Here is a 13,842-nt window from a genome sequence, read left to right as displayed (position 1 = left end):
ACCTCAGGTAGAGGGTGTTGAGTGTCGGTCCCTCTCTTTCTCTCTGACGTTGCTGTAGATGTTGCCACAGGGTAAATGGCTACAGAATAGTGAGGGAAATATGGAGAACAGCACAGTAGTCATTGGATTTGTTTTAAAGGTAATATTATTCTACTTGGTAAATGTTATATCCACCAGATTTAACTCAGTTGGCTGTTGTTGTGGATGAGGGTTCTGTTCATAGCATTAGATTTAGGAGAATTGCCAAATACATTTCCAAATCATGTACTAATCTGAAAACGGACATAAAACCAGACAATACATTTCAACATACATTTGCTTTACATGTAATTTACCTTTATTATAGGAGATTTTGAAATTTGATTGGTCAAAAATGTGTTCCAGTGGTTTCAGTGCCTTCTGAAGGCATGTGAGTTTGGCCAAACCTAAACCTCAGTATCTGGGACCCACCCTAGATGTTGTTTGGCACTTCTTGTTTGGCACTTCTTCTTCCAGAGGTATTTTGCACCTTTGGTCCGGCTCTCTCCCCCTTTCCCCCTCTGTGTGCTGGTATTTGTTATTGTCAGGAACCACTAGCTAACAGGGATTTATATTCAGAAGCCTAAGGAAAGGGAATGGAGGCTAAACATGGTTTATTATGGAATGTCAGATAACACCCCCTTTCACTGGCCAGGCCTCTGATTCGCAGTACAAGGAGTGCCTTTGTCCCCCCATACCTCCTTCCCCCCCCTCTCGTCTTCTGTCTGCCCCTCTTCATGCATGCAGCAACCCACTCTGCCCTACTGCTGCCTCCATCTTACCCCCTCGCTACACCCTCCGACACCTCCTCTTCCCCCTCCCTGCCTCCCTCTTACCCCCTCGCTACACCCTCCGATACCTCCTCTACCCCCTCCCTGCCTCCCTCTTACCCCCTCGCTACACCCTCCGATACCTCCTCTACCCCCTCCCTGCTTCCCTCTTACCCCCTCGCTACAAATCCGACACCTCCTCTTCCCCCTCCCTGCTTCCCTCTTACCCCCTCGCTACACCCTCCGATGCCTCCTCTACCCCCTCCCTACCTCCCTCTTACCCCCTCGCTACACCCTCCAACACCTCCTCTTCCCCCTCCCTACCTCCCTCTTACCCCTCTCTCCAGAATAGCACAGCAGGCCTCTCTGAAAATAGAGCAGGGGATGTTGGCAGGTCTTCTGTGCTCTCTCTCTTTCTCTTTGCTTTCTTTTTTCTCTTCCTCTCGTTCTTTAACTCTCTTTCCCTCTCTCTCTCTTTCTTCTATTTTCTCTTTCCTCTCGTTTACTCTCCTTCTCTCCTTTGTTTCAGCAGTGTGGAGGAACTTGCTGTTTGAAAACAGAAAACTGTAAATGATACACAAGTGATAACTATAAAGAGAGAATAAGCACATTGTAGCGTGTTTTGGAGTGATTTAATGTATTATATTCAACTGTGTGGTTTGATCCCTGAATTCTGATTGGCTGAAAGCTATGGTATATCAGACCGAATACCACGGGTATGACAAAACATTTAGTTTTACTGATCTAATTACGTTGGTAACCAGTTTATAATAGCAATAAGGCTCCTTTGGGGTTTGTGATATATGGCCAATATACCCCGCTTTGCGTCGTGCCTAAGAACAGCCCTTAGCCGTGGTATATTGGCATATACCACACCTCCTCTGGCCTTATTGCTGAAATATTCAACTGTGACAGAATTGTGCTCAAATAGTAACTGAATGTTGAAGGAATTAAATAAAGTTTTTGTTGTACAAGTTACTGACTTATTGTCTTGGAAGGCCACGAATGTAGATACAACTAGTACTGCAGTGCACCAAATCATACAGTTCTCTTAAAATGGTGGTGATACAGAGTGTTTTTGGTTCTTTACAATATATAAATGAGTTACCTCAGCCATGTTACATGTTTTGGACATTCTGTCCCTTGAAGCTGATGGTATTTCCCTGTGATGTGTGAAAAGAGGAGAGGATAGAAAAAGGGAAAGGTTAGCAACGGAGGAAATCCTATTAGGAAAGTGAAAAGTGCTCTTCTCCGTTTGAAACGGCCTCAAGAATCCCGTTGGGGGACCAGTGGGACACTTCAGTCATCTAAACTGTAGCTGGCCCGGCCTGAGGCTGGAGGGTGAGGGCTCTCCTGTCCATGTCCTCTCTGTCCACCCAACCTGGTGCTGGCTCGCTGCTGAGGAAGGCCATATGGATTCGTTTAACCTGACAAACTTCTACTGAAACAAACTAATAGAACAGTTTGGCGCAAGAGGGGTTGTTGTTGTAGAAACAGAGTATGGCTGGATGGCTGGATGGATGGATGGATGGATGGATGGATGGATGGATGGATGGCTGGATGGATGGATGGATCATGGAAGCAGGCAGAGCCCGCTCAAGGACAGTTCCTTGGGGGAAAGATTCTGAGAAGGAGCTCCCAAATTCAGTCCCACTTCATAGGCTTTCTTTCTACTAGACTCTCATTCTGGCCACAGGCTACTGGTTCAGAGGCTTTCGACTCTCACTCTGGACATAAGACTACTGGTTAGGAGCTTCTCTCCAGTCTCTAACATTCCTGAGTGTAATTTAGGCAACTTGTAGATGCATACCATTGAATGGATGTGTTAGTAATGGGTTCTCCCTTCAGTAACGTTAGCCCTGAGCCCTGAAGCAGAAGTGTCTAATTCCTCTTTGTGTAACAATTTTCTTCAGAGATCTGGCTCGCTCACACCTTTGCTAATAAGATCTACCGTAATCTAGAATTTACCTAGCATTTCATTTAGTTAACCACATCACAGGAATTCATTCTTAGCTGACAACTGACCTATTTCTTCAATGGTGAAGTTTGTTATGGTCTGGTCTGGAATGCAAGCTGTTGCTGATGGCGTAAAGCAATTGAATTTAGTCCCATTTTAGTCTCATGTCAACCCCTGTCTAACTGTCAGCCGTCTAAAAACTATGACATATACATAGCTAAATTTAGATTTGTTTAGCCTTCAATAAATCTTCCCAGTGCCCTTCTTTAGTATCTAAAGTTGAGTGTTGTGTCTATCTTAGTGTATTTTCTCTGGTGACCTCTGTGAGTTTCAACATGCTCTCTCTCTCTCTCTCTCTCTCTCTCTCTCTCTCTCTCTCTGTCTCTCTGTCTCTCTGTCTCTCTCTCTCTCTCTCTCTCTCTCTCTCTCTCTCTCTCTGTCTGTCCTTGTTGTTCCCACTGCAGCAGAAGGCCCTGACCTGGCCATCCCCGGCTTCTCACCTCCCTCCAGCCCCAACCCTGCTAAGAAGGGAAGCTCCCTCAACTGGTCATTCCCGGACAAGATCAAGTCCCCGCGCACCGTCAGGAAACTCTCCATGAAGATGAAGAAGCTTCCGGAACTCAGCCGCAAGCTCAGCGTCAAAGGGATCCCTAGCAACAACAACAACACCAGCGGTAACGGAGCCAGCGCGAGCAGCCAATCAGAGCCAAGGACCCAGTGTCCCAAAACCAATAGTGGGTCAGAACCAGGCTCAGCTCCTCCCAGGTTGTCCCCAGGGGGCGGGCAGGGGGCGGCGGCCAGCCGTAATGTGATCTCGAGATATCACTTGGACAGCAGTGTGTCGACGCAGCAAAGTTACAGCAAGAAGAAGAGCAGCGGGACCTCCATGTCGGCTAGCAAGGGGGGCTACCTCAGTGACGGGGACTCCCCAGAACTGGTGGCCAAGTCTGGGAAGCACAGGTCCTCAGAGGGCAAGGGAGGCAAGGGCAAGGAGAAAGAGAAAGACCCAGCCACTGGAGGAGGAGAGAGAACAGGAGCAGGAGGAGTAACAGGAGGAGGTGGCAGCTCCAAGCTGCACGGCACAGAACTAGACATTGACGCATTTCGCCACTACGCCTTCACAGAACAGCCCAAGTGCACCCAGTACATCTCAGGCCTGATGAGCCTGCACTTCTACGGCGCTGAGGACCTCAAGCCGCCACGTGTCGACTCCCGGGACGTCTACTGCGCCATCCAGGTGGACTCAGTCAACAAGGCACGCACTGCCCTGCTCACCTGCCGGACCACCTTCCTAGACATGGACCACACCTTCAACATCGAGCTGGAGAACGCCCAGCACCTGAAGCTAGTGGTGTTCAGCTGGGACCCCACACCCAAGAAGAACCGGGTGTGCTGTCATGGCACTGTGGTGCTACCGGCTCTCTTCAGGGTGACCAGGAGTCATCAGCTGGCCGTGAAGCTGGAGCCACGAGGCCTGATCTACATGAAGCTGAACCTGATGGAGCAGTGGCAGAACTCCCTGGACGGAGGCTACGATGGGGACCGGGAGCGGCAGATGTTTGGGGTGGAGGCCTGGAGGGTGGTGGAGAGGGAGAACTCAGGGCTCATGGTGCCCCTGCTCATCGAGAAGTGCATCACGGAGATTGAGAAGAGAGGCTGCCAGGTGAGTTCAGCTCATGAGAGTAAATGTTTAATGTTTGTTTGGCAGATTTAGCGGATTCATCTCTATGGTAGTAGACTTGTGTGAATTTGATGAAATTTCATATTCTTCAAAAATGTAGTTATTGTAGTTATACAGTACTAACCATGTGAAAGTTATTAGTTTGGCATGATACTTGAAACTGGCTATTGTAATTAGTTGAGACTCCGCCCAGAAGTAAAATCGTCTGGATGCTGCCCGCAGGACATCTATACACCCTGGGGGGGGCAACCTCCTTGGGTCTTTCGCCATTGCTTTCTCCGGTCCTCTCCACAGCTAGTCTATCAAATGGAGGAGTACAAAGAAAACGAGTAACCTGAGGTAAGGTCTGGCCAATGGCCTGCTGGCAGCCATAGTCCCCTTCTCCTACTGGCCAGACCTTCCCTCAGGTTACTCTGAAGGGGCTGTCTAGCCTAGACACTGAGCATGCCATGGGACTGTCCCTTACTGAGGTTGCTATGGGCCAGTCGGTTTTCTATGTGCTAATGGTTTTAGCCACTGGCCAAGTACATTTATTAGCTGCGTTTTCTTTGTACTCCTCCATTTCTCTCTCTCCCCCTCTCTCTCTCGCGCTCTCCCCCCCCCTCTCTCTTTCTCAATTTCTCTCTCCCTTTCTCTGTTGATTCAAGAGACAAACATAACTCAGAGACTTGGTAGAGTTTGTGTAGGGGAGATGATTATCACTAGATGCAGTTTGGAGCCATCTTTACCTGTGTCCCCCAGGGGCCCCGTTTGAGAGGGGTTAGGGGGATATTCATCAGATTACACAGGAATGTATAGGACGTGTCACAGAGGCATTCAGAGAGAGCCAGACACACAGCATAGCATGTCTTTAGAAATAATGCTGTGTGTCCCTAGATGGAGACGACTCTCGTTTCAGTGTCTCCATAACTGCATGGCCTTTGGGGCTGTAAAGCCTTTAAGGCACTGGATGAATGTGGCTGTTCTGAAACAACTGCTGATTGGTGTCCCAGAAGCGAGTTATGTGTGTGGGGTTGCTGTAAGGCGTGTTTTTGTATTTGTAAGAGACAGATGCCCTTTCAGAAAGTGTATCTGTCTGCTATAGTCCCATGTGGCTCAGTTGGTAGAGCATGAGGCTTGCAACGCCAGGGTTGTGGGTTTGATTCCCATGGGTGACCAGTATGGAGAAAGGAGAGAATGAAAGTATGAAATGAATGCACTCGTTGCTCTGTGTAAGAGTGCCTGCTAAGTGATGAAAATGACATATGTTGAGACAAATAATTATCTGATAACAGCTCCACTCGTTCTATTATCTTTAGTAAAAAGTCAGTGAATTTTAGTGCATTGTTTTCCTAGAAGGGGGTCAGACGTTTGTGAATGGTGCAGGTGCATCCATCTTTTTGCTACCTGTCAAGATCACCTATTCCCATCCCTACTGATTGGCTTAGTTAGGGGTCCAACAAGCCCGTGTGTGTGTGTGGCTGGGTGTGTGGGTGGGTGGGGGTGCATGGGTGCCTGCCTGCCTGTCCTCATGCTCGCTCATTCAGGAAGTCTCTGACTCACCACGGGAAACCATTCTGTTGTTTTTAATTAAGGCGAGGACAGACCATTGTTTCCTATTGGTGTGTGTGTGTTGCTCAGCCTCTTCACCATCAGCTGTCATACTACGGCCTGTCTGTGTGCTCTCTGCTCTCTCCTCTCAGAGCTGCTACTCACCCTAAACTAAAAAAAGAGCTTTTTCTCAATAGGCTTGTTGTTCATTGTGCCCAGTGACTTCTGTTTACTCTTGCACTAAGCTAAATCCCTCCCTAATCTGCCCATTTTTTACCCTCTCGTGTGAGTGAGTGGGGTTTAGAAATGCTAGACAGAACAGAGAGCTCTCAGTCACAAACAGTGTGGCTAGTGGCCTGTGTAGACATTAGTGGCCGTAGTCTGGAGGCCTGTTAAAAGTCATAGATAACCAGCTATGTACCGAGCTAGGGGCTGGAGCCAGGAGACCTGTAAACACCATAGATATCCAGCTATGTACCGAGCTAGGGGCTGGAGCCTGGAGGCCTGTTAACACCATAGATATCCAGCTATGTACCGAGCTAGGGGCTGGAGCCAGGAGGCCTGTAAACACCATAGATATCCAGCTATGTACCGAGCTAGGGGCTGGAGCCAGGAGGCCTGTAAAAACCATAGATATCCAGCAATGTACCAAGCTAGGGGCTGGAGCCAGGAGGCCTGTAAAAACCATAGATATCCAGCTATGTACCAAGCTAGGGGCTGGAGCCAGGAGGCCTGTAAAAACCATAGATATCCAGCTATGTACCAAGCTAGGGGCTGGAGCCAGGAGGCATGTAAAAACCATAGATATCCAGCTATGTACCAAGCTAGGGGCTGGAGCCAGGAGGCATGTAAAAACCATAGATATTCAGCAACAGTGCCTTCAGAAAGTATTCATACCCCTTGGCTTATTCCACATTATGTTGTTTTACAGGCTGAATTCAAAATTGATTAAATATATATTTTTTGGCACCCATCTACACACAATACCCCATAATGACAAAGTGAAAACATGTTTGTAGAAATCTTTGCACATTTATTGAAATGAAATACATACATATCTAATTTACATACAGTACCACTCAAAAGTTTGGACACACCTTCTCATAAAAAGGGTTTTTCTTTATTTTTCCTATTTTAATTTTTTACTATATTGTAGAACAGTTCCAAACAGTTCATAACAGTGTAATTAAGTGTATATTGTGATCGGCCAGTACACACACGGTCCGTGTTCCCATGGGTTTTCCATGGTGGTTTCACTGGTCATGTAACTACTCTGTTGCTACTCTAAGAGGTTGTTTACAGTGTGTGACTGCCATGGTTTGAACTGACAGCTAGCTCCTTGCTAGTCATTAGTGCTGAGCGATTAACTGGCATTTCAGTTTTCAAACAACTAATTGACAGACATCGGTTCAATTATTTGAATTCAATTTTGTAAAAAGAAATTCGGTCAGCTCAATGCACACGTTGTGCAGTTTCTGTAGAGATAAATCAGATAATGCCCGAAGTGTGTGATGTTGTAGTTTCCAACAGGCCAATATTCTACATAGTTTAGCGCAGAAATAATGTTAATTAACTACAAAGACCATAATCCATTGCACGCCTACTAGTCCGATCTGTTTCTTTTACACCTGTTTTGGAAAAGAGACAGAAGAATGCGCCATAGCACGATTTGAGAGGGATGAAATACATGATCTAAGCCAAGGTTTCTCAAACTCAGTCAAATGTTTATTTATATTTTACGCTTTTAAGGGAATAGTGCCAGATTGTGGCAATTAAGCCCTTTTTATACTTATCCAGAGTCAGATTAACCCATGGATACAATTTTTATTTGAATTGCCAAAATCTCATACTATCCCTTTAAGATCAGAGTGACAACAACATATATTTGTAGCAAACATAGCAAGCAGTGGTGTGAATGAGAGTGAGAAATGAATGAGAATCATATCTACAGTGCAGTGCTGCACATCAGTTATATTTCAGGTGTTGTCAACCTCATATCATTGTTATGCATTTAGGAGTAGAATGTATTTTTAAAAGTCACCAGAAGTGCCTCCCTCCGCCCGTCCACTATCTCCCACCGCTGCTGAAAATCCTAGGGGAAACACTGTTGTATATAGATAATGGTATAACTCTCGGTGTATGACTCATGTTAGAGGGTCTGCACTCTGTATTTGGGACGGTAAGTATTTAACCTAGTCATGTGAGTGATTTTAGCAGGTTTTGTCTTTGTGCTTGACCTAGTGATGTGTTTTTGCATAATTCTTTTTGCCTGTATTTGACCTATGTGTGTTTCTGCAGGTTATTTGTATTTAACCTGGTTTTGTGTGTTTCTGCAGGTTGTGTGTATTTTTCCTGGTTGTGTGTGTTTCTGCAGGTTGTGTGTATTTAACCTGGTTGTGTGTGTTTCTGCAGGTTGTGTGTATTTAACCTGGTTGTGTGTGTTTTTGCAGGTTGTGTATATTTAACCTGGTTGTGTGTGTTTTTGCAGGTTGTGTGTATTTAACCTGGTTGTGTGTGTTTCTGCAGGTTGTGTGTATTTAACCTAGTTGTGTGTGTTTCTGCAGGTTGTGTGTATTTTTCCTGGTTGTGTGTGTTTCTGCAGGTTATGTGTATTTAACCTGGTTGTGTGTGTTTCTGCAGGTTGTGTGTATTTTTCCTGGTTGTGTGTTTCTGCAGGTTGTGTGTATTTAACCTGGTTGTGTGTGTTTCTGCAGGTTGTGTGTATTTAACCTGGTTGTGTGTGTTTCTGCAGGTTGTGTGTATTTAACCTGGTTGTGTGTGTTTCTGCAGGTTGTGTGTATTTAACCTGGTTGTGTGTGTTTCTGCAGGTTGTGTCTATTTAACCTGGTTGTGTGTGTTTCTGCAGGTTGTATGTATTTAACCTGGTTGTGTGTGTTTCTGCAGGTTGTGTGTATTTAACCTGGTTGTGTGTGTTTCTGCAGGTTGTGTCTATTTAACCTGGTTGTGTGTGTTTCTGCAGGTTGTGTGTATTTAACCTGGTTGTGTATGTGTTTTTGCAGGTTGTGGGCCTCTACCGTCTGTGTGGTTCAGCGGCAGTAAAGAAGGAGCTTCGGGAGGCCTTTGAAAGGGACAGCCTGGGTGTGGAGCTCTGTGAAAACACCTACCCTGACATCAACGTCATCACAGGTAACATTACACCTCGGTCCTGTAACACCTGTTAAAACTATTTCTGTGTGTGTGACATGTACAGTGCCTTCAGAAAGTATTTGCACTCCTTGACTTTTTCCACATTTTGTTGTGTTACGGTCTGAATTAAAATGGATTCAATGTAGATGTTTTTATCACTGGCCTACACACAATGCCCCATAATGTCAAAGTGGAATTTTGTTTTTTGATATTTTTTTACAAATTAAGAAAACATTTAAATATTAAATATTAAAAGTCAATAAGTATTCAACCCCTTTGTTATAGCAAGCCTAAATAAGATAATGAGTAAAAATGTGCTTAAAAAGTCCCATAATAACTGACTCACTGTGTGCAATACATGATTTTTGAGAGACTACCTCATCTCTGTACCCCACACATGCTATTATCTGTAAGGTTCCTCAGTCGAGCAGTGAATTTCAAACACATGATTAACCACAAAGACCAGGGATGTTTTTCAAAAAATAAAAAAGCAGACATTGAATATCCCTTTGAGCATGGTGAAGTTATTAATTACACTTTGGATGGTGTATCAATACACCCAGTCACTACAAAGATACAGGTGTCCTTCCTAGCTCAGTTGCCAGAGAGGATGGAAACTGCTCAGGGATTTCACCATGAGGCCAATGGGGACTTTAAAACAGTTGCATGGCTGTGATAGGAGAAGACAGTTTAATGGCTGTGATAGGAGAAGACAGTTTAATGGCTGTGATAGGAGAAGACAGTTTAATGGCTGTGATAGGAGAAGACAGTTTAATTGCTGTGATAGGAGAAGACAGTTTAATGGCTGTGATAGGAGAAGACAGTTTAATGGCTGTGATAGGAGAAGACAGTTTAATGGCTGTGATAGGAGAAGACAGTTTAATGGCTGTGATAGGAGAAGACTGAGGATGGATCAACAACATTGTAGTTACTCCACAATACTAACCTAAATGACAGAGTGAAAAGAAAGAAGCCTGTACAGAATAAAAAATATTCCAAAACTTACATCCTGTTCGTAACAAGGCACTAAATTAATACTGCAAAAAATGTGGCAAAGCAATACATGTTTGGGGCAAATCCAAATTCAATACAACACATTACTGAGTACCACTTTCTATATTTTCATGCATTTTGGTGGATGCATCATATTATGGGTGTGCTTGTAATCGATAAGGAGTTTTTCAAGATAGAAAAGAATGGAGCTAAGCACAGCAAAAATCCTTGAGGAAAACCTGGTCCAGTCTGCTTTCCACCAGACACTGGGAGATGAATTCACCTTTCAGCAGAACAATAACCTAAAACAGAGTTGCTTACCAAGAAGACAGTGAATGTTCCTGAGTGGCCGAGTTACAGTTTTGATTTAAATCTGCTTGAAAATCTATTGCAGGACCTGAAAATTGTTGACTAGCAATGATCAACAACCAATTTGACAGAGCTTGAAGAATTTTGAAAATAATAATGGCCAAATGTTGTACAATCCAGGTGTGGTAAACTCTTAATCGCTGGTAAGATGTAGTCGCTGCTAAAGGTGATTCTAACATGTATTGACTCAGGGGGTTGAATACTTATCTAATCAAAATATATTAGTTTATTTTTCATATATTTTTTTACAAATGTTATAATTTTTCTTTCACTTTGACATTACAGAGTATTTTGTGTAGATCGTTGACCAAAAACGACAATTCAATCCATTTTAATCCCACTTTGTAACAAAACAAAATGTGGAAAAAGTCAAGGGGTGTGAATGCTCTCTGAGGGCACTGTACACACGTCACACGTGTCTGTGCATGTGTGTGTGCGTTTGCGTGTACGTGTGTGTGTATATGTGTGTGTGTGTACATGTGTGTGTGCATGCATGCTTTGTTTGTTGTAAAAGCATTCCAGTCAGCATACCACCAGCATGTGAGTGTGTCTGAGAGGAGCGCCCTCACATCAGCCAGCCAACCATCCAGACCAACGTGCATTTAGGTCATCCCTTCATTTCTCTTCCCCAGGTTTAGACATGCCACTCGCTCTGACCACCCCCGCTCTGACACACACGCACACACACACACACACACACGCACACGCACACACACACACACACGCACACACGCACACACACACACACACACACACACACATACACACACACACACACGCACACGCACACACACACGCACACACACACACACACACACACACACACACACACACACACACACACACACACACACACACACACACACACACAGACCCCTGAACATAACTCACACACTGAGGGTTACCATTATTTACACATAAAAAAATAGAGGACAATAACCCAGTTTCACTCTGCTTGAAGTAATGTAATTCCTCACTGGTTTCTATCATTATCAATGACAAACTAGGACTAAACTGTTCTGCTTGGACATGTTGGGACTGGAGTGAATGTCCAATATTCCCCTTCGCTGCAGCCTGCAGAAGGATGTTAGCCTAATCAAAATAGCTAAACAACACCAATGATCTGTTAACTTCCAGAGTATGTCTGCCATGTCACCTGTCAACCAATGAATACAGATTCTGGGAATAGACAGGGGAGGGGCAACAGTTAAGAGAAAAATAATAAATAAAAAGTCTTGCTCACGGATTATTATTTTCTTCCCACCGAAAAAGAGGAAGACCATGGAAGCCCCTTGGCATTGTGGGAGCTGCTGTTGGTTTTGGAAAGAGGCCCATATAGGCGTCCTCGTATCATGCCTGCTTTGATCCAAATGCATTAGCATGGCAGGGCAAAGAACACAGTTAACAGTTGAGCGGGTTAGAAAAAAAGGGCCAGCACCAGTGTGGATTGTTGGTTTTTGCTTGCTGTCTAAATTTACTCTGCCGAGCGTGTGGCTGTTGCAGATGGGCTGAGGGAGGGAGAGAGAGAGCGAGGGGGAAGGGTGGCTGGGCTGAGAGCAGTGATAGATAGAGGGGGGTGGGGTATGGGGGTTGGTGGTTTGAGTGTAGTCAGGTCAGCCAGAGAGAGAGAGACAGAGAGACTAGCTAATAAGCAGGCCAAATGGATGAGCTAAGAGGAGGCGGCGAGGTCTGGGTTGTAACCCAGCTAATTTAAAAGGTGGAGGTATTGAAAGGGATTACCCCGTGTCAAAGTTCAATCCAAAGCTTGCAAAACATGTGAACTGCCTAGCCTTACTTTGTTTCAAACCATGATCCCAGACAAAGGAAACAACTCATCATGATTGTCATGCTCTGAATAGAGAATAGTTATGATAACATACATGAACTGAATGTAGCCAATGGCTCTTTTTGTCTCAGGCAGCGGAATTTCTGGGTTTGATTTTTTTCTTGCGATACAGTATTTTTACGTACAGACTTTTTTGGTATTAACATTAAAACTTGACTTGTCAGTACATTCAGAAGTTGTATGTAGGTTAACATGGATGACAACAGGAGTCTAGATGGTGTAGGTCTCTACTGTAATTGAATCAGTGTTGACAGCTGGGATGTGACTTAAATCAAGAAGGGTGGTGGAGGGGGGCAGGAGCTCTCTCTCTTTAGCCCCCTTTGACTCAGAGACATTCCTCCAGGGCTGGGAGGGCTTTGGCAGGACCCAGTGTCCACAGACCCGCCCCCAAGCCCCTTCAGTCAGGAGCACAGATGGAAGGACAAGCTGCTCATTTTAGTTTTAGTCACGGTGGTGTGCTTCGGTCACAGGCCAGGCATTACTTCAGACTTCTCTGGTTCTGATCTCAGAGAACGCCATGCTTTACACAAGGAGGCTTTTGAGAGGCCGACTAGGCCATTTTTAAGTTATTATTGAAATATAATATATTTGTAGTCTATGTAACACAGCAATGAGACTGTACGAGGATCATTGTAGATGTAACTGATGTTGTTGCTCCACCTGGTAGCTAATGCATGGCTTGTTATCTGAGAGTCCCATCTATCAACCTTTTCCTCGGCAGGAAGCCAACACAACAAGAAGCCTCAGTGACCGTTCTAAATTAAACAGAGCCAGGGTTGATGGTGAATCAGTGTCATTTCCCTCCTCTCAGTGACCGTTCTAAATTAAACAGAGCCAGGGTTGATGGTGAATCAGTGTCATTTCCCTCCTCTCAGTGACCGTTCTAAATTAAACAGAGCCAGGGTTGATGGTGAATCAGTGTCATTTCTCTCCTCTCAGTGACCGTTCTAAATTAAACAGAGCCAGGGTTGATGGTGAATCAGTGTCATTTCCCTCCTCTCAGTGAAAGGGAAGATAGTGGTTTGGGCTTAGTTAGAGGCTGTGTGTGTGATGAGCTGCTCCGACAAAGGTCATCACAAACCGAAAGCTTAGAAAAACCTGAAATTGCATCTGATTTAAGAGACTCCCTTTGTTAACAAGGATAAAGAGTCTAGTTTGTAGCCCAGCTAGCTGCCCTTCCAGTCCTCCAGTCCAGCCCTCCCCATGCAGTGAATACATGGAAAGTCATTAATAGTGCTCCCTTTGATGCAGAACACACAGATGGTATTTGGTTAAGTGGAGGCATGGTGGCTTAGCTAAACTCTAGGCCGACCAGGAGGCAGGGAGGGCCCGTCATACAAACACCTACAGTCCTTGTCCAGTGGGTGGGTGTCAGAGAGAGAAGCGGGCAGGGCAAGGCAAGGCACCACCCCCTGTCCTCTACAGCCCCTCTGACTCTCTCTCTACTGGTCTGGGAGTGTGAGGAGAAGGCAGTTGTTAGAAGGGGAGAACAAGCCCCTGTTTGTTTCTTTAGGGCGGCATCGACCGACGG

General features: G+C 45.1%; 1 protein-coding gene across 3 annotated transcripts in view; it reads left to right on the top strand.

The window, feature by feature from the left end:
* The window catches only part of syde2 (synapse defective 1, Rho GTPase, homolog 2 (C. elegans)), a 73,526-nt gene that overhangs the window by 35,073 nt on the left and 24,611 nt on the right, over positions 1–13,842 (top strand). For 2 of the 3 annotated variants that reach the window (XM_029707922.1, XM_029707920.1), the window contains exons 3-4: positions 3,210–4,408; positions 8,977–9,103. In XM_029707922.1, the coding sequence (XP_029563782.1) occupies positions 3,210–4,408; positions 8,977–9,103 (1,326 nt within the window). The remainder of the gene's footprint in view (positions 1–3,209; positions 4,409–8,976; positions 9,104–13,842) is intronic. The other variant, XM_029707921.1, reaches the window with a different exon arrangement.

The sequence above is a fragment of the Salmo trutta genome, chromosome 22 (assembly GCF_901001165.1).
Source record: "Salmo trutta chromosome 22, fSalTru1.1, whole genome shotgun sequence".
NCBI lineage: Eukaryota > Metazoa > Chordata > Actinopteri > Salmoniformes > Salmonidae > Salmo > Salmo trutta.
The sequence above is the reverse complement of the archived record's forward strand: the minus strand, read 5'-3'. Positions and strand labels throughout refer to the sequence as shown.